The 25,640-nt window shown below is 40.0% G+C and overlaps 1 protein-coding gene and 1 long non-coding RNA gene across 4 annotated transcripts in view; one reads left to right on the plus strand and one right to left on the minus strand.

Annotated features, from left to right (window-relative positions):
* LOC148190149 (uncharacterized) overlaps positions 1–22,317 on the minus strand; it is a 52,353-nt gene extending 30,036 nt beyond the window's left edge. The window contains exons 1-2 of one of the 2 annotated variants that reach the window (XR_015777946.1): positions 21,509–22,317; positions 21,214–21,245 (exon numbers count right to left, since the gene is read on the minus strand). This is a non-coding gene — a long non-coding RNA (uncharacterized LOC148190149). Of the gene's footprint in view, positions 1–21,213; positions 21,253–21,508 lie in introns of both variants that reach the window. The other variant, XR_015777945.1, reaches the window with a different exon arrangement.
* The window catches only part of rargb (retinoic acid receptor, gamma b), a 43,730-nt gene extending 18,174 nt beyond the window's left edge, over positions 1–25,556 (plus strand). Inside the window, exons 1-8 of one of the 2 annotated variants that reach the window (XM_042500058.2) lie at positions 908–4,357; positions 17,748–17,896; positions 18,964–19,105; positions 19,202–19,365; positions 19,497–19,673; positions 19,884–20,088; positions 20,175–20,333; positions 22,338–25,556. In XM_042500058.2, the coding sequence (XP_042355992.1) occupies positions 4,213–4,357; positions 17,748–17,896; positions 18,964–19,105; positions 19,202–19,365; positions 19,497–19,673; positions 19,884–20,088; positions 20,175–20,333; positions 22,338–22,657 (1,461 nt within the window). In that variant the 5' untranslated portion in view covers positions 908–4,212 and the 3' untranslated portion in view covers positions 22,658–25,556. Of the gene's footprint in view, positions 1–907; positions 4,358–17,747; positions 17,897–18,963; positions 19,106–19,201; positions 19,366–19,496; positions 19,674–19,883; positions 20,089–20,174; positions 20,334–22,337 lie in introns of those variants that run through there. The other variant, XM_042500055.2, reaches the window with a different exon arrangement.
* The last annotated feature ends 84 nt before the right edge of the window (positions 25,557–25,640 follow it).

A 25,640-nucleotide genomic window follows, 5' to 3' on the forward strand; every position in this document is an offset into this window, starting at 1 on the left:
AATGAGGAAGACAAATCTTACAAATAATGAGCCCATTCTTTATCATCAAGTGATGCTACAATGAATAACTTATTTCTCATTAGTGCAAAGTGAACAAAATTACACAAAATTACAATAGCTTAAGTGGGATTTGCCAATTAATTCAAACCAGGTCCTAATCAGTGTGAGTGGAAGACTGGACTTTGCTCCTTAATGAGATGAAACTCAAAACATCCCTGGACTTGAAATTAGCGGATATCCACATCAAAAGCTCTCTGCTGTGTGTTCAATCATAAACTAAGTTCTCTCCTCTTTAAGAGCAGTGGGAACTGGCAATAAGAATCGGAGCACACAAGAAACTCTTTTTGGTTTCAGCTCTTCTGCCCAGTTCTTCCTGGAACTGTTGTAAATACGTGATACCATCTCTGGATTTCAAGTAAATATTTGGAACTGTGTATTTTTTGTCTTTTTTCATCACATCAGGATCAGAAATCTGTCTAAATCAAAATCCTTGTTTAATTACTGAAAGAAAGAAATCTCAGTGCGATCCCGAGGAAAAGAAGTGTATTTTTCCACAATGAACACAATGTCCTTTCGTAATTTCTGTACTAGTCACATCTTGTTCTTTGCTGTGTTTTGAGAGTGTGTGTGTGTGTGTGTGTGTGTGTGTGTGTGTGTGTGTGTGTGAGATATTAGTAACTTGAACCTAAAGGCACAGAGCAAGACTTGTGTGTTTTTCTTTGTGTCTTTCATCACAGGCACTCTGTTTAAGCACATACACACATAATTGTCCATGCGTCTGAACACACACACACACACACACACACACACACACACACACACACACACACACACACACACACACACACACACACACACATTTCCACTGCCACTCTGTAGGCTGCACATTCCAACACCCATGAATATCACAAACCAGCAGTCTCGCGATCCCTGCCTCAACTTTGTGACTATATTTGTGCGCTTGCTGATGACCGCAGTGAGACTTTGAGCAAATATCTGCGGCCGAGGCGGAGGAGCTGCTGGTGGGGAAAGAGACAGAGACAGAGAGAGAGAGAGAGGCCATTGTTCGGCTGTGTGTGTTTGTGTCAGACATGACGACAGGATGAATAGCCGGAGAACTTGATTTTGAATAGTTGTAATATGACTCGCTCCTCTTACAAATTGCGTGTATGTGTGTGAGAAACTCGGAGAGCTGCAACTGAAATAGCGGGAGTTTATGTCAGGTTAAAAGTGAAAGAAAGTGAGACAACTTTTTTCTTTCTTCTTCACATTCGGCCTGTGTTTGTGTGTCTCTTTGCTCAAAGCAGCAACAGGGGGCAGGGTGCTGTGAGGCAGGGAGGGTAATTGTCTCAAGGTGTGGAGAGAGCTCAGCAGGCTGATACTGTGCTGCTCTGCTCCCTGCAGTGAGTCATAGTAGAGTGTGTGTGTGTGTGTGTGTGTGTGTGTGTGTGTGTGTGTGTGTGTGTGTGTGTGTGTGTGTGTGTGTTTGTGTGTGTTTGTGTGTGTGCGCCGCCCAGCCATGGTGGTGAAAGACAGGTAGAACTCCCCTCACTGAAACCAAGAATTGGGGTGGGGGATAAGTAAAAAAGTACTTTTAAGATAAATAAAAAAGTTAAGGGAAAAACAGCAGAGAGGCTGCATGCTGTTATCTTCCAAACAATAAATAAAAAAATAAAGAAATGGATTCAGGGGGTTGGGAGAAATATACACAAACAAACAAACAATGGGAGAAAAACAAAGAAAATAGAGAATTGTAACACACAAGGGTAGTATGAAGCGTACGGAGCCACGGGCAGGACAATTTGGGAAGTCAGTGTGTGTGTGCGTATGTGTGAAGGGGGGTGTTAGAGCCCCAGTGGGGGTTTCTTCCAGAGTTCATCCCTCTTGAACGAGGGAAGGAAAGGGAGGAGGAGAGGGAGGAGGGTGAGGCTGTCTCGTATACAAACTATCCAGACTCAGGGCCAGTGTGGTTCGCCTGCAGCAGAGTCCCTCTTCAGTATGTGACTGAACTATCCAATAAGCTCCAGGAGGGAAGATAACTGAATCCATTTTCTAGCTGAATTGAAGGAATTGAATTAGATATCCGCACACGCCAGGACCGAATGGAAAGAAAGGGAAGCTTTGAGAGATAAATAAGAGAGACACTGAGATGGATGACAATTGAGAAAGAAAAAGAAGGAATGGTGTGTGGATGGAAACAGATCAGAAGTAAAATATTACTGGAATAGGTCATACATTTGATCTCAAATATGAAATAGTCATTAATGAGTACAATTAGGGGTCAGTTTGGAGTCCACCTTTAGGCACACTTGTCCTTGTCTTGTAATTCATCCATTTTCAGCATTGTAACACTTTATCATACGGGTCTGCAGTTTCCAAATTGCAGACCCGTAATATTAATGTCTTATAACTTCCTGAAAATATCTATGTCATTGGGCACTGATATACAGACAGTATTCAGCTGGCACCAGTGTGTCGGACTGTGTGGCATCTAGAGATGAAGTTACAACACTGCAACCAAAGCAAACTTCTTTTGTATGCCGAGCACGTTAAAGAAATACAGGGGAGCTAATTTAAATTACTTTATATACTGCTAGGTAATTTAATCCATAATAATATATCATTATATGTCAACTGACTTATATTTTGTATTAATAATCTAAATTGCCAACATAACTAAATTTCTAAAATACACTAAGTGGAGTAGAAAGTTCAACATTTGCCTCCAAAATGTAGTGGAAGATAAGTATAATTTAGCATAAAATGGAAATACTCAAGTAAAATACAAGTATGGCATACATAAAAAAAACACAAAGATTTTTAGCTTCAGGTAGTTTTAAACTAATAAAAACATTGTTATGAATATTATACAGTTTTTGTCTAAGTTGCCCCTAAATCCGACAGGCTGAATCTTGAATTAGAAATTTACAGAAATGTGCCCACATACATGTATGCAATTCAACATATATATAGCATGGACTTTCCTATAATAAATGAGTAATTGATTCACACTGATTTGGGTTTAAAGTGTAAGGTTGTTTTAAAGAACATCCTAGTCAACAGCCGCTTATTAGCTCAAAACCATTAACTGACATCTAAGAAATGACACAGAACTTTGCCTGTTTTCTATACAAGTACAATTACATGATCACATGTTGTTTTTCTGAAAAACTTTCAAGAAATTATTAGGGATCATGAAAATTGAAAATAAAGCATTATCATCTCTTTCTTGTTGGATTTGATAGGTTTCTTTGTCAACTTTCAGTTTTGTCATTATATTTCCTCGTGTTTATGCAAATAATAATAGGCTAAATATAAATCATAAATGCAACACAATATATGGGCTATCAGTTTAAGGGAAATTACAGGGACTGAGTGTGAGCAGGTGTGTTCCTGTAGACACTTTAGTCCTACTGTACTGTACTGTAACCACATCCATTTACAGTTAAAGTTTGGAAGTTTAGCAAATGACACTCTCACTAAATTGCTTCTCTCTCTGCAACTTCAGTTCTTCCCCAAACTGAGTATTTTGCTAAAGGTGGCAGAGCTGTGCTGTTTGCAAGCGAGGCAGTGTTCCCTGCTGTGGCGAAACAAAAAGGGAATTAATGCCAAAACAAAAAGAAAAAAAAAGAAGAAAGAGTCAAGGGAGGAGGGAGTTGGAGGTGAGGAGTGTTTGTTTTCATTTGCAGAATATGAAATATGAAGAGGCGAGTTGGAAAACTTGAAGGAGAAAAGGGGGAAGGAGAGAAACTTTGGTGCGTGGCCAATCAGAAAGCTTGTGCACACCCCCTCAGGCACTGCGTCCCTCCCTCTCCTTCTTCCTGGACCCCACCTCCTTCTTCTGTGCTCAGAGAGCATGCAGATATTTGGCTGAGCCTGTGGTGGAGTGTGAGAGGCCCAGAGAGCCGGCAAGAGGGGAGCTCAGATAAGTTACAGCAGTCAAACAGGCAGACAGGCAAGTGATCTGTCGGAGAAGTTTAGGTTGTAGAGCAGAAATAGGGTGAGCAAGAAGAGATTTTGTCCAGACAGAGGACTTAGTTTGGAAGAGACAGTCAGGGGGGCAACAAGAGACACAGAGAGACAGGGAACACCTGGACCAAGCAGGGCATTGAGTTACTCTCAGGCACAGGAAGCTTTTACGGTTTTTACAGCCACTTTCTCTCAGCTTGGCTGCAGAACAAAAGGCTGAAGTTGCGGTGATTTGAGAGGGGCATGTTTGACTGCATGGAGGCTCTGGGGCTGGCCCCGCGGCCCCTGTTTGATGTGTCCGGACAGGGCTCCTGCATGCTCGGCAAGGCCACCCCTTACTTCTCCGGCCTGGACCCTTTTGCCTGGGCCGGGACCAGCAGCATTCAGTGTGAGTACTCCATCCTGTCCATCAGACTGGAACAGAGCAACTGCGTGTGTGTGTGTGTGTGTGTGTGTGTGTGTGTGTGTGTGTGTGTGTGTGTGTGTGTGTGTGTGTGTGTGTGTGTGTGTGTGTGTGTGTGTGTGTGTGTGTGTGTGTCTGCTTATCAGAGTCCTGGTTTTGTTTTCATAGAGCTCTCTCCACAGGAAGAGTCAGATTCCTTTCGATTCTATGTACCCATTCTCACCCTGCTTTGTGTTTGTTTATGCGCTCAGCGTGCTTTGTGAGAGTGAGTGAGTGAGCTGGGGAGTGCGTATTTATACATCATCGTGTTTGTTTTCTTTATGAATGACTTCACATGATTGACAGCTCTTTTAAACAATTCGGGGACCTGACCCGGCGACATGTCCAGAAAACAACAACGTCCAAACAGAAACAGCACTGACAGATTGAAGGCAAATGGGCCTTGAAATCACATGGTTGTGATTTGGCCAATAACCTCGCACACACAGAACCACAGCTAGTGAGAAACAGATTGCAAAGCATAAAGACGGATATGAATGGACCGATTAACTTCTCCCATCTTTTACTTTAGTGTTTATTTGTGTTGGCATTTGTGCTATTAAAAGGAGTTAATAAAAGCTAGAATTCATTTTGGCAATATTCCTCAGAGGAAAAGATGATGAATAGAATGAGATGTCAGTTAACCCTTTGAAACCTGGAGCAACATTGCTTTCCTTGTGCTGCTTTCAGATGTCTTTCACAAGTATTTAAACATTTAGACTTTGATCAAATTGGTGTGATTTATTTCACTAACATTGTCAAAAAAGACAATGAACAGCTTTGCAAAAAAAATGTTTTACAATGGAGTAAAATTAGTAAATTATTTGTATAAAGCTAAAGAAAAATGTCTAGGGGACAAAGATCCAATCTAGGGGGGAAACTATTTCTATAGATAATTTAATTTAGAATTATTATATTTCTCAGGTACAATTTGTTCATTTTTTGTTTTGTTTTGTTTTTAACATTTTATTTTCTTATTCTAGTACAAGGTAATTTTCTCGTACTTTTTTAGTCATGTCCTGCTAATTGTTGTGTAATTTCTTCTTTTGTTGCTCTTTGCCATCCTCCCATGTTTTTGAAAGAGACCAGGCCAGTTTGTTCAAGTTTTCAAGTGTTAAAAGATAAAGTATGAATCACTTGACATATAAGCTGTTTCCCAACACAACCCCTTCAAAAGACCTGAGTAGACAAGGCACAGATTGCATCAGGCAGGATTAAGATCCAGTGTTACACAGGAGCAGTCACACAGACAAACCCTGCAAAGATAATTGTGCAAAAAAAACCCTCTACCTGACAAAATAATAAGCAAACCTTTTGTTAACGTCATGGAGTCCACTTTCAGACTCACTGATTTCACTAAGCTTTGTGGCTTCAGAAAATCAAACATTGACTCTGTTTATCTCTAGAAACAGACTTGCTGAAGTCTATTCTTATGTGTCACCGAGCTGTGCGAAACAATATTTCTGTCTGAAATATCTTCTCCGCTGTGGGATGTCCCCACTGAGCACCTTGAGTCTATTTATCTTCAGTAATTATTTAGATACCAGTGCATCGAGCACTGTCAGGTCCTCCGTCCTGCTAATGATGATGGATGAGCAGTCGGGATGACAAACACCACAGCAGGGCCTGTTTCAACTCGCTAAGGAGCTTCGCCAGATGCCAGCCTGACAGACAAACGTCCACAAATGTTCATTAATCAGCGTTTCTTTATATAAAATTTGGTTTTGTTTCTTTTCTTTTTAGCTAAAAGGTTGGAGGTTCAGGTCTCTGCATTGACTAAAAAAATGTTCACTGACTGAACAGAGGGGTTTAAAGGGGGATTCAGCCCCATTGAGTAACCTGAGATAATTCATTGAAAATAACACACAAAAAGGTTTCACCTCTGACCCTTTATTTCTTTATTGAACATGCCAGCATAGATTTGAACTCAACTAATCTCTCTGAGGCTGGGTTGGTGGACTGTAAATCCCAATGAACTGCTTATGACTAGAGCTGAAAGGATTAGTAAATTAATTGTTTAGTCAGTCAACAGACAAAAAGTGGCAACTACTTTTTATGACTGACTAACTGCTGTTTTCAAACTCTCCTCTCCTTTCCTCTGTTTTACCTCGCTGACAATGAATCCCTGAAAATGAACATGTTTTGGACTGTGGGTTGAAACAAAAGATGTCTGAAAACATCACAGTTAAATTAGAGCAATTTTTTATAAATTTTACAGACCAAATCATCAATTGATGAATAAATCGATCACATAATTGTAAGTTTAATCAATCTGCCCCACTTAAAACTTTGACACAGCTGCCTCATTTTTCTCTTCTGATTGAACGGTAGGCATTGCTGGCATACTTTGACTTACAATTGCTGGTAGCCAATTTTAATGGAGGTTGTACAAATAATTTCAAAAAATAGACAATATTATCATGAAAATCTTGAGCAATAAAACCTACTTCACCACCATTCTTCAGTTCCCACTGACACTTTGACATTAAAACCTTTTTTCGAAGAGTAAATCTAAACATATAGACTTTTCTCATTATTACAAGAAAGTCCACATTATACGTCAAAAGCCCTCGTTGGACATTTACTAAAAGTTTGCCTTCTCTGTGTTGCTCTCAGTGATCACACGCTGTTGGACACTGCAGATATAAATTCTTGAGAGCATGGCCTCTGTGTCTTTTTGACATGAGCTTTCTCTCCTGTGTGTGTGTATGCGTATGTGTGTGTGTGTGTGTGTGTGTGTGTGTGTGTGTGTGTGTGTGTGTGTGTGTGTGTGTGTACGCATGTTTGGAGGTGGTCATCTTTTCCTGTTTTTTATTTTTTTTATGTGAAGCAGTTCAGCACCTCTCTGCCTTCCTTTGTTTCAACGTCAGAAGACATTAAAGGGAGCGGGGACATGCCAAAGTCTGTCCCCTCTCTCTGTCACTGCCTCTTGTGCGGAGTGTGTGGAGTGTGTGTGTGTGTGTGTGTGTGTGTGTGTGTGTGTGTGTGTGTGTGTGTGTGTAGGGGTGTTCTCCTCTTGTTGACATTTGTTTTTTTCCTCTTTTGAAGACCCCCCCCCCCACACACTTGATCTTCCTTTCCCTTAAGTGTGTATCAGCATGTGTGTGTTCCTCCAAGCACTAATATGTGTGTGTGTGTGTGTGTGTGTGTGTGTGTGTGTGTGTGTGTGTGTGTTCTTTGCTCACACTTGGCTCAGTTTACACGCCTTGTGTTGTGCAACCGAGAGCTTTTTAATGATTCAATTACAATTACAATAGGGTCAATTAAGAGATTAGGCGGAGTGTAGAGGCACGGGCAGCTCAAAGAGATGAGGGCTGAATGAAGAGTGGAGGAATGAAGTTGGATTTGGGATTAAACTACCCCCCCGTAACTCTTTGTGTCTTGGTGTTTCAGGCCTTGAGGGGAAACGCTCTCCTCTTCATTTACTGATAATCTCCTTTTTCCTGTGGCAGCCTCTTCTCTATAAATGGGTTCTTCAAAGCTAGTTAAACAATGTTCCTCAACCATCATATCAGCTCATTGGACAGCAGCTGCAAATGATGACAGTATGAGGACGCTGTTACTGCCAGTAGCACATGAAGGCCAAAGATATGCACCGGATTTATGAGATAAGACTTAGTAGCAGTTTTAGTGGGTGTCTGCATGTTGTATTTCTTGGACCGTAAGGGACTCGGATGATTATTTTTGGCTGTACCTGCACACAGTCGTTAATAAAAAGAGCTAATCTGTGTCACTGGGTCATGAATTACTGGCCTGTGCTCTTGTACTCTTAATGCCTCTGGGCTGTCTTTCCTCAACACTGTCACTTTCTCAATGCTGGTGAGAAAGAAATTACACTGTGAAGCCTAAACAACCTCTGTGAACCTGAAAAGTCAAGTTCAGTCAGTGTATAATATGTTTTTGGAAAAGCAGAGGTTCTTGTAGCTGTAAGACAAGACAATAACAATGGATCTTAAACCTTTAACTTATATTAAATAATAATAATATGATAATAAATAAAGTACTACTAATGAGAAATTATTTCAAAAGGACACAAGGATGCATAAAAAAAATCAGGAAATAATAAAAAACAAAGTCACACTTAGCAAATGTCAACAGAAATAACTTATATTAAATAATAATAATATGATAATAAAGCACTACTAATGAGAAATTATTTCAAAAGGACACAAGGATGCATAAAAAAATCAGGAAATAATAAAAAACAAAGTCACACTTAGCAAATGTCAACAGAAATAACACACAAAAAGCGATAAAAGTACATATAAAAGAACAGATGACACAGGACACATAAAATAATGAAGAAAAATTAAGAAAAGGTTGTCACTGAAAAAGTATTTTGCATGTTGCTTATACACAGACTGTAAGCCAATCGTGGTAAATTTAAAAAAAAACCCACAATGTTTTAGCAACCCTGATCAGAGTGCTATCCACGAATTTACCTGAAATAACTTGATAATCAGATTGAGATTTTTTGGGTTTTTTTTAAATATGGAAATTGGAAATTTGAAACCACAACTGTGTATGTTTCCACATTAGTGTGATCTAATTTGGTGTTTTGACACAGAGTGTGCCAGAGAAGTGACAAAATGAACAAAGGCCAAAGCAAAGCAGATTTTTAACACACAAACAGTGGAGTGGTGAGGTGGTCAGAAAGAAAGAAGGTTTCAGGTTACAACCAACCCTGCAAGTTAGAGAATTTGCACTTGTGTGCTTTGTAAATTCACAAAAAAAGGACAAAGTCTCACCATTCTTTCTCATTCACCTAGGCCTCTGACCGCCTACAGACTCATCTTTTGGGAATGCACACATCACAAATACCGAGGCGTATCAGTAGCTCTAATGTGGACTCATGCCTGGTGAAAGCAATGTTCAGCAAAAGCATATTTCCGCAATAACAGTATATGTATAAAACCACAGGAGCAAATTCAATCCCGGGATGCTGATAGGTGGACTCACCATCTTGTGAGGTTCAGTGGGTCATGCTCCAACTCGTCTCTGATTGTGGTGTCACAGCTTTCTGCCATGTCTCCACCACACTACATTAATTTTGGCCAGTGATGACTCTGAATCATTAGTACATCTCATATGCGTTCTAAACTATTTGTCAAATATCCTACAGTGTGCTAAATGTCTACACTAGCTGCAAAAATGTGGTTGAGCGGACATATTTTAAAAGACTTTCAACACTGAAACCAGGTAACTGCACCGTTATTAGGCTAAACACTGAAGTACAGGGTTAACCATTTCAAACCAGGATAATTATATATTTAAAATTATGTTACAATTATAAAGTTTCAAGCAGTTTTCCCAGGTCATTTCCTCATTTTTTAGTTTCATTTTAATTTTTTCCATTTTTTTATAAACTAATTTTATGGCATTTTTTTGTACTTTTTACTAATTTACTACAAATTTGTCGGCATAAGATGTGGTTGAGAAGCCATATTGGTTCCCAGTGTTGCATTCAAGCGCCCCAGTATGGAGTTGGGAGACTCTGCAATATCAAAAAAGGGCAAAAATAGAGAGCTGGTTTTATTGACTGTTGTAAAAAAGAAAGGCTTTATTGTATGTATGATGATGAATGGGAGGGACAAACCCAGATTTAACAACCTGTCCCGTAAACTCACCCCTCACCCCACACTCTGTAGACAAAGCCCAACTCTGTGACCATGAAAAAAACAACAAAATATTGCATGAATGCTGTTTTCCAGGTTTTGTCCTAAACCTCGCCTTGAATTACACATTGTCAAGCGCAAGTGTGTGTGAACTGTGACTTCCTGAGGATTTCTTTTATACTCTTTTGCCCCAAATTTCTCCAATGCACCTGAAACTATTTGAGGATATGTCCAGGATTTCAGGTTTTGTGAGTGAACTTGTGCGAATGTGTGTGTGTGTGTGTGTGTGTGTGTGTGTGTGTGTGTGTGTGTGCAGCCGTTGTCTGTGTGTGCCTGCTATTTTTTTTTTTTTTTTTTTTTACGTGTGTGGTGCTGCTGTTTTTTTATGGAGCCATCTCCTGGACAGTAGCCTGGTTTTCACAGCCTTTTCTTTAAGAGGCGCTGCCAATGACAGGAAGGACTCCTCCTCCTGCCAGGGCAGGAAGGCAGGAGAGGACAGAGGGGAAGAGGGTTATTAGTGAGGGTTGAGCTGGGGGGTGGGGGCAGGGGACGGGAGGGGACGCTGGTATTGAACTTAGAACAGCTGATGAAAGGGATTGTCACTCAGATCTCCCCCATCTCCTCCCTGCTGTCGTGGTAATTACTCGCTCAGCATATTTGAGGTTGTGCCCCCCCCCCCCCTGTTTATCTGCTCATGAATTACAACAGAGTACAGTCATTCTAAGCATGACACATGCATTTTGTAATGAAAAGTACAGACGGCGTCATGTAATCAGAATTAAATGCATAGGTTGCATTAACCCTTTAAAACCTGGAGCGACATCACTTTTCATATGCTGCTTTCAGACGCCTTTTACAAGTATTTAAACATTTGAATTCTGAGCAAAATGGTTTATTTCTTAAAAAAAATATGGGAGAAAAGGCAATGAGCAAATAGACAAGAAGTGTTCCGCAAATTGTGAGAAATTTGCAGATTTAGGAAATTATTTTTTTAAAAAGTAGGGAGAAAAACAAAAACTAGGATAAAACTTTTTTTGAATTATCATAATTAATTATTTGAAATTATCTAACATATTAGAATATTTAAGCGCTTTTTCAAAGGTTATTTCTTTGTTGTCGTTTTTTACTTTCTTTTATGTGTGTGTGATGGGATTTTTTTGTACTAATTTTTTTGGTAATTTTCCTTTACTTTTTATTAATTTATTTGGGCCATGTCTTCTTTCTTTGCTAATCTAAGTCAAGCTAGTTTGCTCAGGTTTCAAAGAGTTAATGTTGTCCTTAAAAATTCACTTAGATTGTTTTCCTCCTCTGTCCGTGCACAGTTTCTGTGAGTGTTGTCGCACTCAAAGTCACACTGAAAACCCTTTACACAGTCCAGCTGACCTGTGGCCCCATGTAACAGCCCCCCCACCACCACCACCACCACACACACACACACACACACAAATTCACATGTGCACGAACATTCCACAGTATGCTGCTGAACATTTTGTGAGGGGAGAGGTTATGTAAAAACTGAATTTGCCATCTAGATTAATCTCTTTAGGACACAGGGCGAAAAAAATATGTGTTAAAACTGTTCCTCTGCTGAGTCTGTACCATGTTTTTACAGTTATCTTAGTCAAGAAAGTATCTCTCATATTTCTGGTTTGGCTCAAAAAATCAAACAAGTACAAATAAAATCTTTATAGCTTTGTAATAGTGCCACAGTCCTTATGGCATTATCCTCCACTCCTCTTTGGAGACCCCCAGGCCAAAGTCTAGTTCAATGAGATGTACGATGTTGGCAGGCTGAGCCAGGCTGCGGGCCGTACAGGCCATATGTCACACTGTGTCGACCACACAGCCACTCTAAGAAGAATGAAAAGAAAAACAGTGTAAAACAAACCACCAGCTCACTCTGTGCGTGTGCTCAGTGTACTGCAGGATTTAAAGAGCTGCTGCTCGATGACACGCAGTGTCAATCACAGCGCTTTCCTTCACACGCACTCGTTAATGCAGTATGACAGATCAGCTCTGTCTCACTGAAGTCTGTTGGCACATTATATCATTTCTTGTTAGTATGAAATGGTTGACTGTGTGCATTTCTTGTATAGCAACAGCACAAACAGAATATCATATAAAAAATAGTATGCATTGTATAGAAGTAGTACACAGAATGGATTTGGGAAACAGCATGTGTTGAGAGCTTCAGCTGTTCATGTTCATGTTACCTAATTTTAAATAGATTCTTATATATTTGTAATACAGGGTTAGTAAACTACTAAGGACTGATTTTTTTTTAAGTGGGGTTGTATGGGGTACTCATTGCTCAGCATGCCCCCAGTTTGGAGAAGCAGCCCGGAGTCTGACATGGAAGCTGAGCAATGTACTGCTGTGGATGGGACAGTAACAAAATGTATTTTCATCCCCTCAAAAAGTCCCATCTAAAAAAAAATATATATATCAGTTTAAGTGTATGCTATATTGAGAGTATTTTCCCTGCTTAACCTTCATTTCAGATAAAGGTTCTAACTGAAAAATGAAGCTTTTTCATCGCCCTTTTCAAAGCCAGACTCCACAGAGAAAGACAGTGATTTAACACCACTTAACACAGGGGATGCTGGTCTACCACTGCTTTAATCAGTTATTTTGTTTGTGTTATTTTGTAACTTTGGTGTTTAACAGGGTTAGCTCAGATTCACCAAAGTCACACAATAACACAAACTATCTAACTGATTAAGGCAGCTGTAGACCAGCTGCTCATTTGCTAAGTCAGCTAAAATGACTCTTTTTCTAAAAAGAGTCTGGTGGCTTTGGTGAGAACATAGAGGGGGAAGTGAAGCCGGTAATGGCTTTTCAATAGCAACAGGCTTTTACATGTAAAGTAATGACAATACTCTCAATATAGCACACAACATATCATTTTTTAAAGATGGGACTTTTTTAGGAGGCTAAAATAAGTTTTGCTGCTGGCCCCCATTCATAGCAGGTCATTTCTTAGCCTCCATTTCCCACTCCAGCCTGCCTCTCCAAACTGGGGGTGTGCTGACTGAAATCTACTGTATACAATACACCTACTATGCAAAAGTATCCCATACAACCCCACTTCCAAAAATCTGAACTATCCCTTTAAGGCTCTCAGGCATCAGAGCTGATAAGGAAGGTGTCTGCTTTCAGGGGGGCTTCTGTTGTCTAAACAGGGATGTGTTGATCTGACAACAAACACTGAGTAAACGGGAGAGGAGGGAGGTGGGAGAGACACAGAAAAATGAGTAGATCAAGCAAAAATGATGATAAGAAACACTATCGTGCAGTGGAAAAACACCCTAGTTTTCCACCATCTATTTGTTCTGTGACAGGTTTTATTAATAGTTTTGGTTGGAAGTGAAGCTTTACATAGAAGATTAATCCAGCTAGCTGATGAGGCTGATTCACACACGAGTCACCTTGTCTGTTCTGCGTCCAATAGCCCTGTGCTGATTGATGTTGTGACACGCTAAGGGGTGAGTTGTAGGTTAAGAAGAGAGAGGTATTTTTTTCAAGCCGAGACTCTGAGGCTGAGCTCAGTTCAGGGTGATGACAGCTGCTTGACAGTTTTTGGCTCCTCTCTTTCTTTCTCCACGCCAGGTAAAGCTCCCCCTCCCTCTCCCTCTCCCTCGCGCCGCCTTCAGCTCCAGTGTCTCTCACCCTGTCTCCCTCCGTCATGTTTCTGGGAGTCACGTCCCTCCTCACCCGCTCTCACCACCCTCAGACGGTGTCAGTCACTACCTCTCTCCTGGCGCCAGATGCAGCGTCTCTGTTTCAATGGGAGCTATTTTTCCACTTGTTCTCTCAGGGCCACTTTTACATTGTCAGTGTTACTATATAAACAGAAAACAGTGATCGCGTTACAGTGCCACTCATTCAGCTCCACCTCCCTCACCTGGGCTCTAATGCTCCTCTAACTGAATACATAATAGTATTTACCTCCTGCCTAACAAGCAGCTCTTTGTTTACTCATAAACGTGTGTGAAACGTGATACGCTGAATAATTCCAGCTCGCATTGTTGGAGAACAGTGCTTGTTATTTACAGCATTTTTAGGAAAAATGTATGAAATAGGCAGAAATGGCAATCTGATAATCTGTTTTTTTATTTGACAAGATAATGCTGTTATATATGTTTACTAGTATTTTTGTTTGTTCTTTACAAATACATTGTATTATATGTTCAGAATAAAGTATATTCAGTTCAATAAACCATTAATTACACCATCAGGGCTACAGCTGAAATTTATTTTCTAAATTCATTTAACTGCCAGTTGCTTTCTGACCTAATCCAAACATGATTTGGTTCTTTAAAATGTCGGAAATGTCACACTTTCCTGGAGAAGCAGCCTTCAAATTGTTTACATAGACCTAGTAAAAAACTCAATCATATTAACCGAAATATCACAGTAGACGAAAAAAACAACAAGCAGGAAATCCTCACAAGCAAGAAACTGGAAGCCAGGGGCTCAGTGCATTCTCGAAGCCTTGGATCACACAGCAGAAAAAAAGGAAAAGAAAAGCGAGGAAAAAATCCACAATGGTCTTTTTATCATCACTACTGATTGTATGGGCTGTTGGGCCTTTTTTTTTGCTGTTGAAAAATAACTGTCTGTGTGTACGTCTCCTCCCAGAGGAAAATGTTGCTGCTCTAACAGTCTTTTCTTTATTTTATCAGATATAAATGACCTTCTAATTTGGACTCAGTTCTTATCAGTTTCTTCTAATCTCCTCATTAGGAGAAATTAGGGGCAAAAAATAAATCACCAGCAGTTCTTTTTACTGTGCAACAACAAGTCTGAAAACAAATAAAATACACAGAGTTGAGACTTGAATTTGATGACTGCGACACATTTCTAGAATTGTGCAGGATCATTTATAAGCTATTAAGTTTTCTTTTGGATCTAAATGTTATCTCAAGAGCGGATTATTTCAGACGAATTAAGAGAGAGGAAAAAGTTGATTTTAAGATCTTGATGTAGCAGAGACGAAGGCTAGAGGAAGGAAGAGGAAGGCTATTTACTAGGAGCTAAATTTAAGAAATATGAAAAAATGGTCAAAACTCATATTGATGTTATATTTAGCCAGTTATGCCAAGGGGAAATAAGCTTTATTAAGAAGAGATCCTATTTTAATATTCCTTTCCTCTGGGTTGTACATCCTGAAATTGTGATAAATAACTGGTCACAAAAAGTTAGCAACTAGGAAACATTCGCCATATTCACTAGAAGAAGCTTTGTTGATCTAACTGATTTTTTTTTTTTTTTTTTTGTTTGCAACCACAATGTTACAAACCATTTTTACCTCATATCAAAATTTAAATTCTTTCCGTCACACAGTGCACACATCTCCATCTCTGATTATTTAATAACACTATTATGAAACGCACCAGCTGGGAAAAATACATGTATTATAAAGCAAAAGTAAGACATAAGCGTCGAGTACAGACAGCTGAACACAGGCTGCACAGCCAGACTGCCAGTTGTTTGCGATAATTTAAATGTGGGAAATAGAGGGAACTATTTAATGTCATGTTGCTACAACATGTCAATGTTTTTGTATTACAGAGTGTTGATAATATTTTAAATGATTGTAATATTGCTTAGACCCACTTAGGGACTTGAAAACAACTGAAATGTAAAAATGCGTTCACACGTGATGTCAAAGTTAGCGTCCAATGGTGTGGTGTGTTTTGTATTCCCATTTCAGATTTATGTCACTAGAAACAGTCTCAGTGATAAATATGCACTCTTCTATTATAGATTTGCACATTTAGGCTACATACCATGTGTCAAACAAGTCCATCTGTGAGGGTCAATCTAAAATATATCTACATTTTTAGTGAGAAACAAGGTTTTATTTTGACTTTCTTTTAATATGTATACATTGAATAATAGTGATTTATTGTTTGATGAAGTGCTGCTCAGATACACGGGATGAAGTCACTAATGATTCATTGAATTTCCAGTTATATTTCAACGCATTTCTGAACTTTAAAGCAAGCTGCTGGTCATGTAGTTAGTAATGGCCTTCTTCAGTCAAGGTCAAAGTTAAATGGTCAAGATTTTATTTAACCTCTCGGCCACTGGGAAGTTTCTGTCCTCGGACTCACCTCCTTCTTTCCCTTTCTTTCTCATTTCATTTTGCCCTCTGTGTTTTTATTAGATTATTCCTTTGTGCCTTTGCCTCTCTGTTTTTTGAAACCTTACCACTCTTGTTAATGACAGGCTGTGGGTTCAGGTTGGGGTTGCTGCGGTGGGGTGGGGGCCACATTTGGTTCAGTCCTGTGCTATCCATTGAAGGTGACAGGAGGGGCTGTGACTTTGGGGTTTTTGACCCCAGATTCTTTATTTTTACTAGGAAGGGATTCAAGGATGGAGCTGTTGATGTGAATAGCTGCCCAAGGTGACTGGATCCCAATAAAGAGGCCGTCAGCCTGGCCGGGGGCCTCCTTCCCATCCCAGACACAACCTTTATAGGGCCGCTTATGAGCCTGGGCAACTATTAAACCCCGTCCAGCCTGCACTGAGGAATTTAGGGCCAGGAAACAAGGGAGTGGGGGTGGGAATGGGCAGAGGGAGGTGAAGTTGGGGTGACTGAAGGTGAAAGTTGAAAGGCATGTTCGCAGGAATCTGGTTGTTCTTTAGTCATCACCTTCAAATGTGTACCAGGCAGGTTTTGCCCTTTTTATGCTTTAAGAATTAAAAGTTTTAGTCCGGTGGTTCCTAACTGGTGGGTCGTGGTCCAGAAATGTATCATGGACCACGAGTGATTCATGAATGTGTCAAGTTCATAAAAAAAACACACTTTATGTTGAAGTGCAGTGAATCTTTGGCACAGAGCTTTTGTTTTGAAGTGCCATTTCTGTTTATTCTCGCAATATGTTTTATTTATTTGTGTTCTAAGCCAACATGGTGTTTGAAATTTTGTGAAATAAAATTGAGTGTGTGGTATTTTATGGATTTGTGGACCCTGAACTGATAAGAAAAGGAGAAATGTGGACTCTATGGGTGGACCAATTGGGAACCACTGTTTTCATCAGCTAGACGTTCTTGTCTCTGCGTCTGCTTTACATTGTTTGCGTCAAACGTTTTCATTAGCGGCAGCTGAGCGACTTGCGCCTGTGGCCGACAAATGGTGTTATACAGTGTGCCATTTTCTTAAGCGAGAAACAACAGAGGGGAGACAGCCGAGTCTCATAAACATCCCGCCTCTGTTTGTTCACATGGGGCTGGAGGTATAACGGCAGGTCTGGTTGGACAGCCTTTCAAATAAAAATGCAAGCTTCCGCATGTGTGCGCTTGCGCGTGCACACAAACACAGATGCAAAAACTCAAATGTCAGTCAAAAAGTCAACAGAGGTATGCTGCTCCCCCCACTACCCAGTAAATGGAGAAGCCAATCAAATCTCAGCTGCCAATCAGCATTTTATCAGCAGGGCCATCTGGCCATCAGCTAATTGTGTCTCTTTTAAGTCCCTGTCAATCAGCAGTGTCCCCCACTCTCCCTCCCTTTTCTCTTAAAAATGTCTGCCTTTGAGCTTGCCTTCTGGCTCCGAGGGGTGGCCTGCATGGGGTTGGGGGTTGTTTGTTGACCACTCTCTCTTAATCAGTCCTATTAGCTTTCATCATAGTTTCAAAGACTTTAAGGACTTATGTAAACAAGATGTTGTGATATAATAAGAGTTTCTTTTTTTTTTTCTTTCCTTCTGCAGCTGTGGAGACTCAGAGCACCAGCTCGGAGGAGATGGTGCCCAGCTCCCCTTCACCTCCTCCTCCTCCTCGGGTCTACAAGCCTTGCTTTGTGTGCCAGGACAAGTCATCTGGTTATCACTACGGAGTGAGCTCCTGTGAGGGCTGCAAGGTAAATGAAGCCAGAGACACCTGAAGAGTTTACAGGAGATGCATGAAGTGAACACAGAAAAGACGCAGGGAGAAGCTGATGCTCAGCTGGAGCCTCACAGATGTCTGCTTCGCTGTAATGTTTGCTTTTGTCACGCTGCCCTCTAGTGTATCCTTACTCATACTGCACATTATCAATGTAGCTAAGCTGAACATCATGCTGATAGCGAGAAGCAAATGATCACTGCATTTAAATTGAAGAAAGCTGTTGTTAACGGGGCACTACGCCCATTTTCAAAATACATACATGTTATGCCCATGCTCTAAGACGGTCCAAAAAACATTAGTTAACAAGAATAACTATCCCAATTTCAAAAACCAGAGTGCTAAATCTGAAGTATGATGTTATCAAGTGTTTAGTCTGGAGATGCTCCACTGACAATGTAAGTTGAAAGCTGTATTATATCATTGGTTCCCAAATGGTCCAATCACAGGGTCTAGATTTCATGTCCACACATAAGATAAATTACCACATATTCAGTTTTAACTGAAACCAAAAACTGCATGTCAATGCTTCAAGATCAGTGACATAAAAATTCTGCAAAGGCACAATGTGTTTATAGGCTTATTAATACTCACATGGCAATAAAATAGTTGCTAAACAGCAGGAAACTGCACTTCAAAATAAAAGCCCAGTGCCTCAAATCCAAAATAATGAGTGTTTTTTTTTTTTTTATAAACGTGACATGTTTTCATGTTTTCCATTCAGAATGGACCTGCAACATCATCACAGCAAACACACACACTTAATCCATGCCACACAAGCTTATTTCAGACAACGTTTCAATCGCGCTTGGATCTTCGGCAGGTTAAATGTTTGAAAAGATGAAACCACACCTACATTTATACATAATGCACACCAATAGGCTGATGAGCTCTATGGTGCCTCTATTCTGGATCAATGGATCAACAGACCGAACACCTAACACTGGCGTCCCTAAAGCCACTCAAAAACAATTCTCTGAGGTTAAACGAGAGCATTTTTTTCCTGTCATGAAGCAGTGTACAAGAGATTTTCTTTCATTACAGGGTTTCTTTCGGCGCAGTATCCAAAAGAACATGGTGTATACCTGCCACAGAGACAAGAACTGTCAGATCAACAAAGTGACCCGCAACCGCTGCCAGTACTGTCGGCTACAGAAGTGCTTTGAGGTTGGCATGTCCAAAGAAGGTGAGAAGAAAATATGGCCTTCTGTCATTTTGCTATAAGCTAATGGAGAGAAAAGGCTTTTTATGTTTGTAACCATGTGCCTGTGTTTGGCTGTAGCGGTGCGTAATGACAGGAACAAAAAGAAGAAGGATGTAAAGGAGGAGGTGGTGCTGCCAGAGAACTATGAGCTGAGTGGAGAACTGGAGGAGCTGGTTAACAAAGTCAGCAAAGCCCACCAAGAGACCTTTCCATCTCTGTGCCAACTAGGAAAATACACCACAGTGAGTTTGTTTTTAATGCACAATCCAGCCCTAAACACTCCACTCAAGCTCACCGCTTTGCCAGGCGGACAAACACTATATGGACTCTGCACAGCCACACAGACAAAAGTGTCCCTCTTTCTCTCTCCCAGAATTCAAGTGCTGACCACAGAGTACAGCTGGACTTGGGCCTGTGGGATAAGTTCAGTGAGCTGTCCACTAAGTGCATTATAAAGATTGTGGAGTTTGCCAAGCGGTTACCAGGCTTCACTACGCTCACCATCGCTGACCAGATCACCCTCCTCAAATCTGCATGTCTCGACATCCTGGTACCAACCACATGCTCCTATTACCCCTCCTTTTTAACCAGCCCCCCTCCACCTTCCTAACGCTTTCTCATTTCTGCTTAACTTGTCTCTACAAAAGACAAATGATTCAGCACAGCTCCCAGTCGTTTTTTTTTTTTTTAATTTAATTTCATCCTCATTGTACTAACTGCCCACTTTTTCTGTTTTATTTTGTGACTCTTTCCTTTTTAGATGCTGAGGATATGCACTCGCTACACACCAGAACAGGACACAATGACCTTCTCAGATGGCCTGACATTAAACAGGACTCAGATGCACAATGCTGGCTTTGGCCCGCTCACAGACCTGGTGTTTGCCTTTGCTGGTCAGCTGCTGCCTTTGGAAATGGACGACACTGAGACGGGTCTACTCAGTGCCATCTGCCTCATCTGCGGAGGTATGGTTGTTTTGCAATTCCCTATCATTTTGCCAGCTCTTCTACCATTTCTTTACCTATCCACTCTTTTTTTCTTATTGTTTAAGACCGTATGGATCTGGAGGAGCCACAAAAGGTAGACAAGCTGCAGGAGCCATTGCTAGAGGCTCTGAAGATCTACACCCGCCGCAGACGCCCAAACAAGCCTCACATGTTTCCCCGCATGCTGATGAAAGTCACAGACCTCCGAGGAATCAGCACCAAAGGTCAGCTGAGGTTTTACTATTCCACAGATTAGAATTAGGTCTGGGTGACAAACCCTAATACTTTTCCAAAATGTGTCAACAGTACTGAGGATCAAAAATGGTAAAATACTTAAGTTTGCATCAAATATGCAGCCAGATTTAGATAGGATTAAAAAAAAAAATAGACAAAGGAATGCCTCAAGACAACAATTTAACATTGTTTTAAGGTCAGTACCAAAACAACCGTAACCAAAAAATATCATATTTGTCCTAGTGTCAAAGTTCAAACAAGTTGAAGTCCTATATGGAAGATGAGTAATTGACGATTAAAAAAGATAAACATGAAGACACACATATGCACACACTTTCTCTCTCTCTCTCTCTCTCTCACACACACACACACACACACACACACACACACACAAAATTAGGCGTATATGTACAGTGCCAACCATGTGTTGGATTTTACAGTGGGAATGTGTTACCTCGGCTACTGTATTTGCAGAGCACAGAGGTCAAAGAGAAAGTGATCAGAAGCATTGATAGTTCAGTGACAAAGTTCACAAACATCACAACAAGCAGCTGAGAGCACAGCAGCTGAACATTTCACTGATTTTTTGGGGCCTTTTTAGTACATCAACCATCAACAACAGCACTCCTCCACAAAAAGTCAAGAAATTTTAGTAAATAAGATACAAGAGAGCTGCAATAATTATCAACAAACATTTCCCAAAAAAGGGCCAGCTACAGCAGCACACACACAGTTTACCCACAAAACTACAAACACACAATGACACAGGTGCTCCGGGTCCACCTGACTCCAAAATAATAATCTTTGAAACAGGGGCACGGCGGCCCAACACATACCCCAAATCCCCTTAAAAAAAGCACTTGTACTCACCTATTTGAGTGGTTTTCTCTGACTGGTTAGACCTGCAACCTGCAAAATATTTAAATATGACGGTTATCTAATGCTAGAAACAGCTAGCATCTGCTAGGCTATTACAAGTAGTTAGCTTTCCATAATAAATCATAAGCTGGCTATCCACTGGCAGAGACATTTATTTATTAGCAGCCTAAAACTTAGCCCACATAATACACGTATGCCTTGTCTTAAAATGTACATCTAATATAAAAGCCAAATGTTACAATTATTTAGAGCGTTGTTATCTAGCTTGCTGCTAACGTTAGCTTACCTGCTACATGTTTGTTGACACACACGGCGACGAGGGGGGCTTGTCCGTGAGCTGGCGACTTTTTTTTTAAGAATCTTATTTAGGGCGCGATAAAACTTTCTCTTCCTGTTAATTTCGCTTCTTCCAGTCTTTTCTTGCAACCGCTATGTGTTTGAATGGCCTGAGTGCTTGCTGGGCAGCTTGTCTCTGCTGTTGACAGATTTTGCGCTTTACATAGCCGGAAGTGTCATCGACTTGTCACGTGATCAAATAAAGAAAATGATCATTTGACTGAATGGTTTTTAATAGTTTGTTGATTTTTTTTTTTTAGTATATGTAGAATAAGCATATAACTTTGCTGAAGTTGGTTAGTAGTTTTTTCATACCATAATAGAGATAGGTTTGCATATTTGAGGGTCTATATATTTAATGGAAGTCAAAAACTAAGGGATTGGGTTTTTCTTATAAATTATATGTTTTTGTTAAAATAATAATGCCTTTTTGCTAGGGTTTCACTCTCGCTCACTCGCGCCACAGACCTTGGCATAGTTGCACTGCCTGCGTTTCATTCCAAAATTAAGCATGAAATATTTGAGTTGATTGTTGAGAAATAAATATCAATTTATGTAACTGAATCCTAAGAATCATGCATGAAAAATGTTCTTTCAGAGAGATTATACCATCATCTGCATATGAAAGCACCAAGAGGCATTTGATTTCATCAAATGGGAAGAAATGAATCAGTTAGTGATTCTAAAAAAAGTGAAACATTGTGTGATAGGCTTTTACTTATTTTATACACTACCTGTTCGATAACTATGCATGTGTGTGTATGTTTGTGCGCCTGTAGGTGCAGAGAGAGCCATCACACTGAAGACAGAGATCCCAGGCCCCATGCCTCCGTTGATCAGGGAGATGCTGGAGAACCCCGAGGCCTTCGAGGACAGCAGTGACTCAGTAGACAGCGCCACAGCTGCTCCCCCTGCAATTCAAGCCATCAAACAAGAGGAGAAGGCGACGGATGAGTCAGCCGTTGAGGAGGAAGAGGAGGAGGAAGAAGACGACTACTGGGATGAGGAGAAAGAGCGAGGGGCTGACAGTGATGGGGAGCCATGGGGGGAGGCAGCAGCAGGCGTGCAAAAGAAAGGTGTGCCTGGGAAAACGCAGTGAGAGAGACACGATGCTGCTGCTTCCACTTTCAGATCACTGAGCCCTCGCCCAGCAGCATCTCCTCCTAGAGACCTCACATTATTCGGCTCTTACACAACAACAGTGTTGCATACAGCACATATTCACATAGACTGTGCATGTTGACTGAAAGGAAAAATGTGTTAAATTCAGCATAGGAAGCAATGAGTGGGAGAAGCTAAAGCACTAAACGTCAGTAGGTCGAGGAGAGCGAAATGAAAAATCACTGTGCCAAAACGAGACTGTCTAAAAGATATTTCAAAAGTGTTCTGTCCACCCAAAGAGGGATAAGAGGTGGTGGACAGAAGAAAATGCACTCCTCCGCTATCTATAAGGGCTATGCTTTGTATAAAATTGATGGTAAAAAAAATACATTGCAACAACAGAACTCTATGTGGCGTCCGTTTGCCGCAAATGTCTTCTCAGAATTCTTTTTATTACTATTCAGAGATATGCGACTTATTTTTTTATTGTATGGTTTTTCTAAGCATGTACACATTTCTGTTCTGTCTTTATGCCTGTTTGTGGGACTCTGTGTTGCTTTTTGTATATTTTTTCACTCAGTCCTGCTCACATTTGACTGGACATGTGTGATTTTTTTTTTTAATGCTTGTCTTCAATTTTACACATTTCTGCTTCATTGGGCACAGTGAAAATGCAATAGCAATGAGAGAGCAGGACTCAAACTCACAGTGTGACAAGCATCTGGTATGAAAAATTTCTACCCAAAGAGAATAAGAGGAAGACTAAAATTTCTGAAAAGTCTGGTGCTTGTAAGACGCTAACAAATAATGCAGCAGCATATCTCCACCTCTGGACAAAAACACTCACAATCATTTTGAAAAAATACTTAGACTAAAAAATCTGCAGGGTAGATTTAATGTCATCACGCAATCTCAGGTTGACTCTGTCAGGGCCACATCTCACCTGTCAATACAGTATTTTAAGATATCTGCTGGTGTGAATGTTCCGACATAACGCCCCCATCTTCAACAAATAATCTTCTCATACCAGTATGGATTATTAAAAATGTAAGCTTTTGACCATGTTGTACAGCCTCTTAGTGCAGCAGCCAGGTACACATAAGCCATAATATTTTCCTTTTTTTTTTAAACAAAGAATCATCCAAACAGACATAATTACATAAAAGCAGTTTACTTTACAGAAAACCTCAGGTGTGTATGTGTGTGTGCATGTGTGTAACTGAGAGCATTTATCAATACACAGAGTGATGTTGTAGAGATGTTTCTGTCATTACTATCATAATCCAAAGTGAGCATTTATGCAGAAGTCCAACTTTTAATATCTAACCAAGGTGCTGTGGCAAAAAACGAAATGTTTTTGTTTTTTTTAAAAATCAAATCACCCAAAGATCTCCGTTGGACATTACGACATTTATGCAAGCTGACCAAGAATCACACGATCAATTAACCGAGTGTTGCAGCCGTCCAACATAATTAAAACGAACGCTTTTCATAGGGTGACAGGTCTGCTGAAGCGCAGGGCGATACAAATGATGTGTGTTCATGTGTGCTGTATCTAATGAGTGATGCAATACATGGATTTTGTAAAATAAATACTTATAATTTGTTTTTCATTTTTTGTCATTATCTTTGTAATTAAAGAGACAATGCGAGTCTTTGTGAACTCCTTAAGGGAAAAGTTTCTCCATCAGCATGTTGTCCTACATGAGACACTGCAGTACACCTGCAATGTATTTCTTAATGTAGTTTGTTGATACGAGGGATAAAAAGTTGAAGCTAGTGTATGATTTCTGGAATAGAGGACTGCATGTTTCTGATATTAATATATGGAGACACTGAAGCAGGTAAAGAGACGTAAATATAAGCAGAAAAAAGACCACAGTGGCAACTACACACCAGCAACTTTGAAGCAGTGACCACATATATAAGTTAAAAAGGTCCTTAGTACTAAATGTAAAGTGATCAAGCACACAGAAGTTGATTTTAATATTAAATAATCAACACAGATGCCATAATAATGTTTATGGGTAATGTTTTTTTTTTTTTGGAACATTTTTTTAACATCATTTGAGCTATAGGATGGAAACATCACAATGAATTGAGTATCTTCAGTGTTAATCCTCACTTTGTTTATCTTCTTAACACACACACACACACACACACACACACACAGACACACACAACATACATAGTCAATATTTTGCACACCATCAACCAACTACATACCATGTTGATATGTATTTAAATGTTTCTGCATCACATAACCACAATGTTTTATAACAAAATGTTTTTGTTTTTTCTTCATTATCTATCTGTTCAATTGTTTCTGTCTTGAATTTGAGCTGGTGCAATAAACAAGCCATGGAAGAGGTCACAAAGGCCTCAGCTCTGTATGTCAGCTAGTATGAAAAATGAAATAAAAAGACCAAAGATATTACATTTTGGAGGAAAAAACAAAAGCTACATGAATAAATTGTTATTAAAATCATTGATGTAAAATATATTCACTTTGCATTATGTGATAAGAGGAAATATCATGATCTCAAATGACATTTGAAGCTGGAACCTCCTTATCTCTGTTACATTTTGTTCTTGTTGTTGTTGATTAACCAATGTCTGTTTTTATAAACACAATTTTTATATAACTTGTCTCCATGTTCAGGGATTCAGACGCCTCATGATTTTTTTTTTCAATTGGACTTTTAACAAAATAGCTCTGACACTCATACACACACACACACACACACACACACACACACACACACACACACAGAAAAACAAAGACTGGGCTGATTCTTGTTTTTACATTTTCATTTTTTAATATGTTGTTTGCTTTTTTTGTTTGTTATTTGTTGTTGTCTTTCTTGTATTTTGATAAAGGCGCTTTTGTTCTCAGACTTTCCAGCGTCCAACTGTCGTCTTCTTTCTCATAACTTCACACACCTTTTATGGAAACTTACAAACGCAGACATCAATCAACA

Source organism: Plectropomus leopardus, chromosome 2 (genome assembly GCF_026936395.1).
Source record: "Plectropomus leopardus strain MGB_pleo_1.0 chromosome 2, ASM2693639v1, whole genome shotgun sequence".
In the NCBI taxonomy this organism is placed as follows: domain Eukaryota; kingdom Metazoa; phylum Chordata; class Actinopteri; order Perciformes; family Serranidae; genus Plectropomus; species Plectropomus leopardus.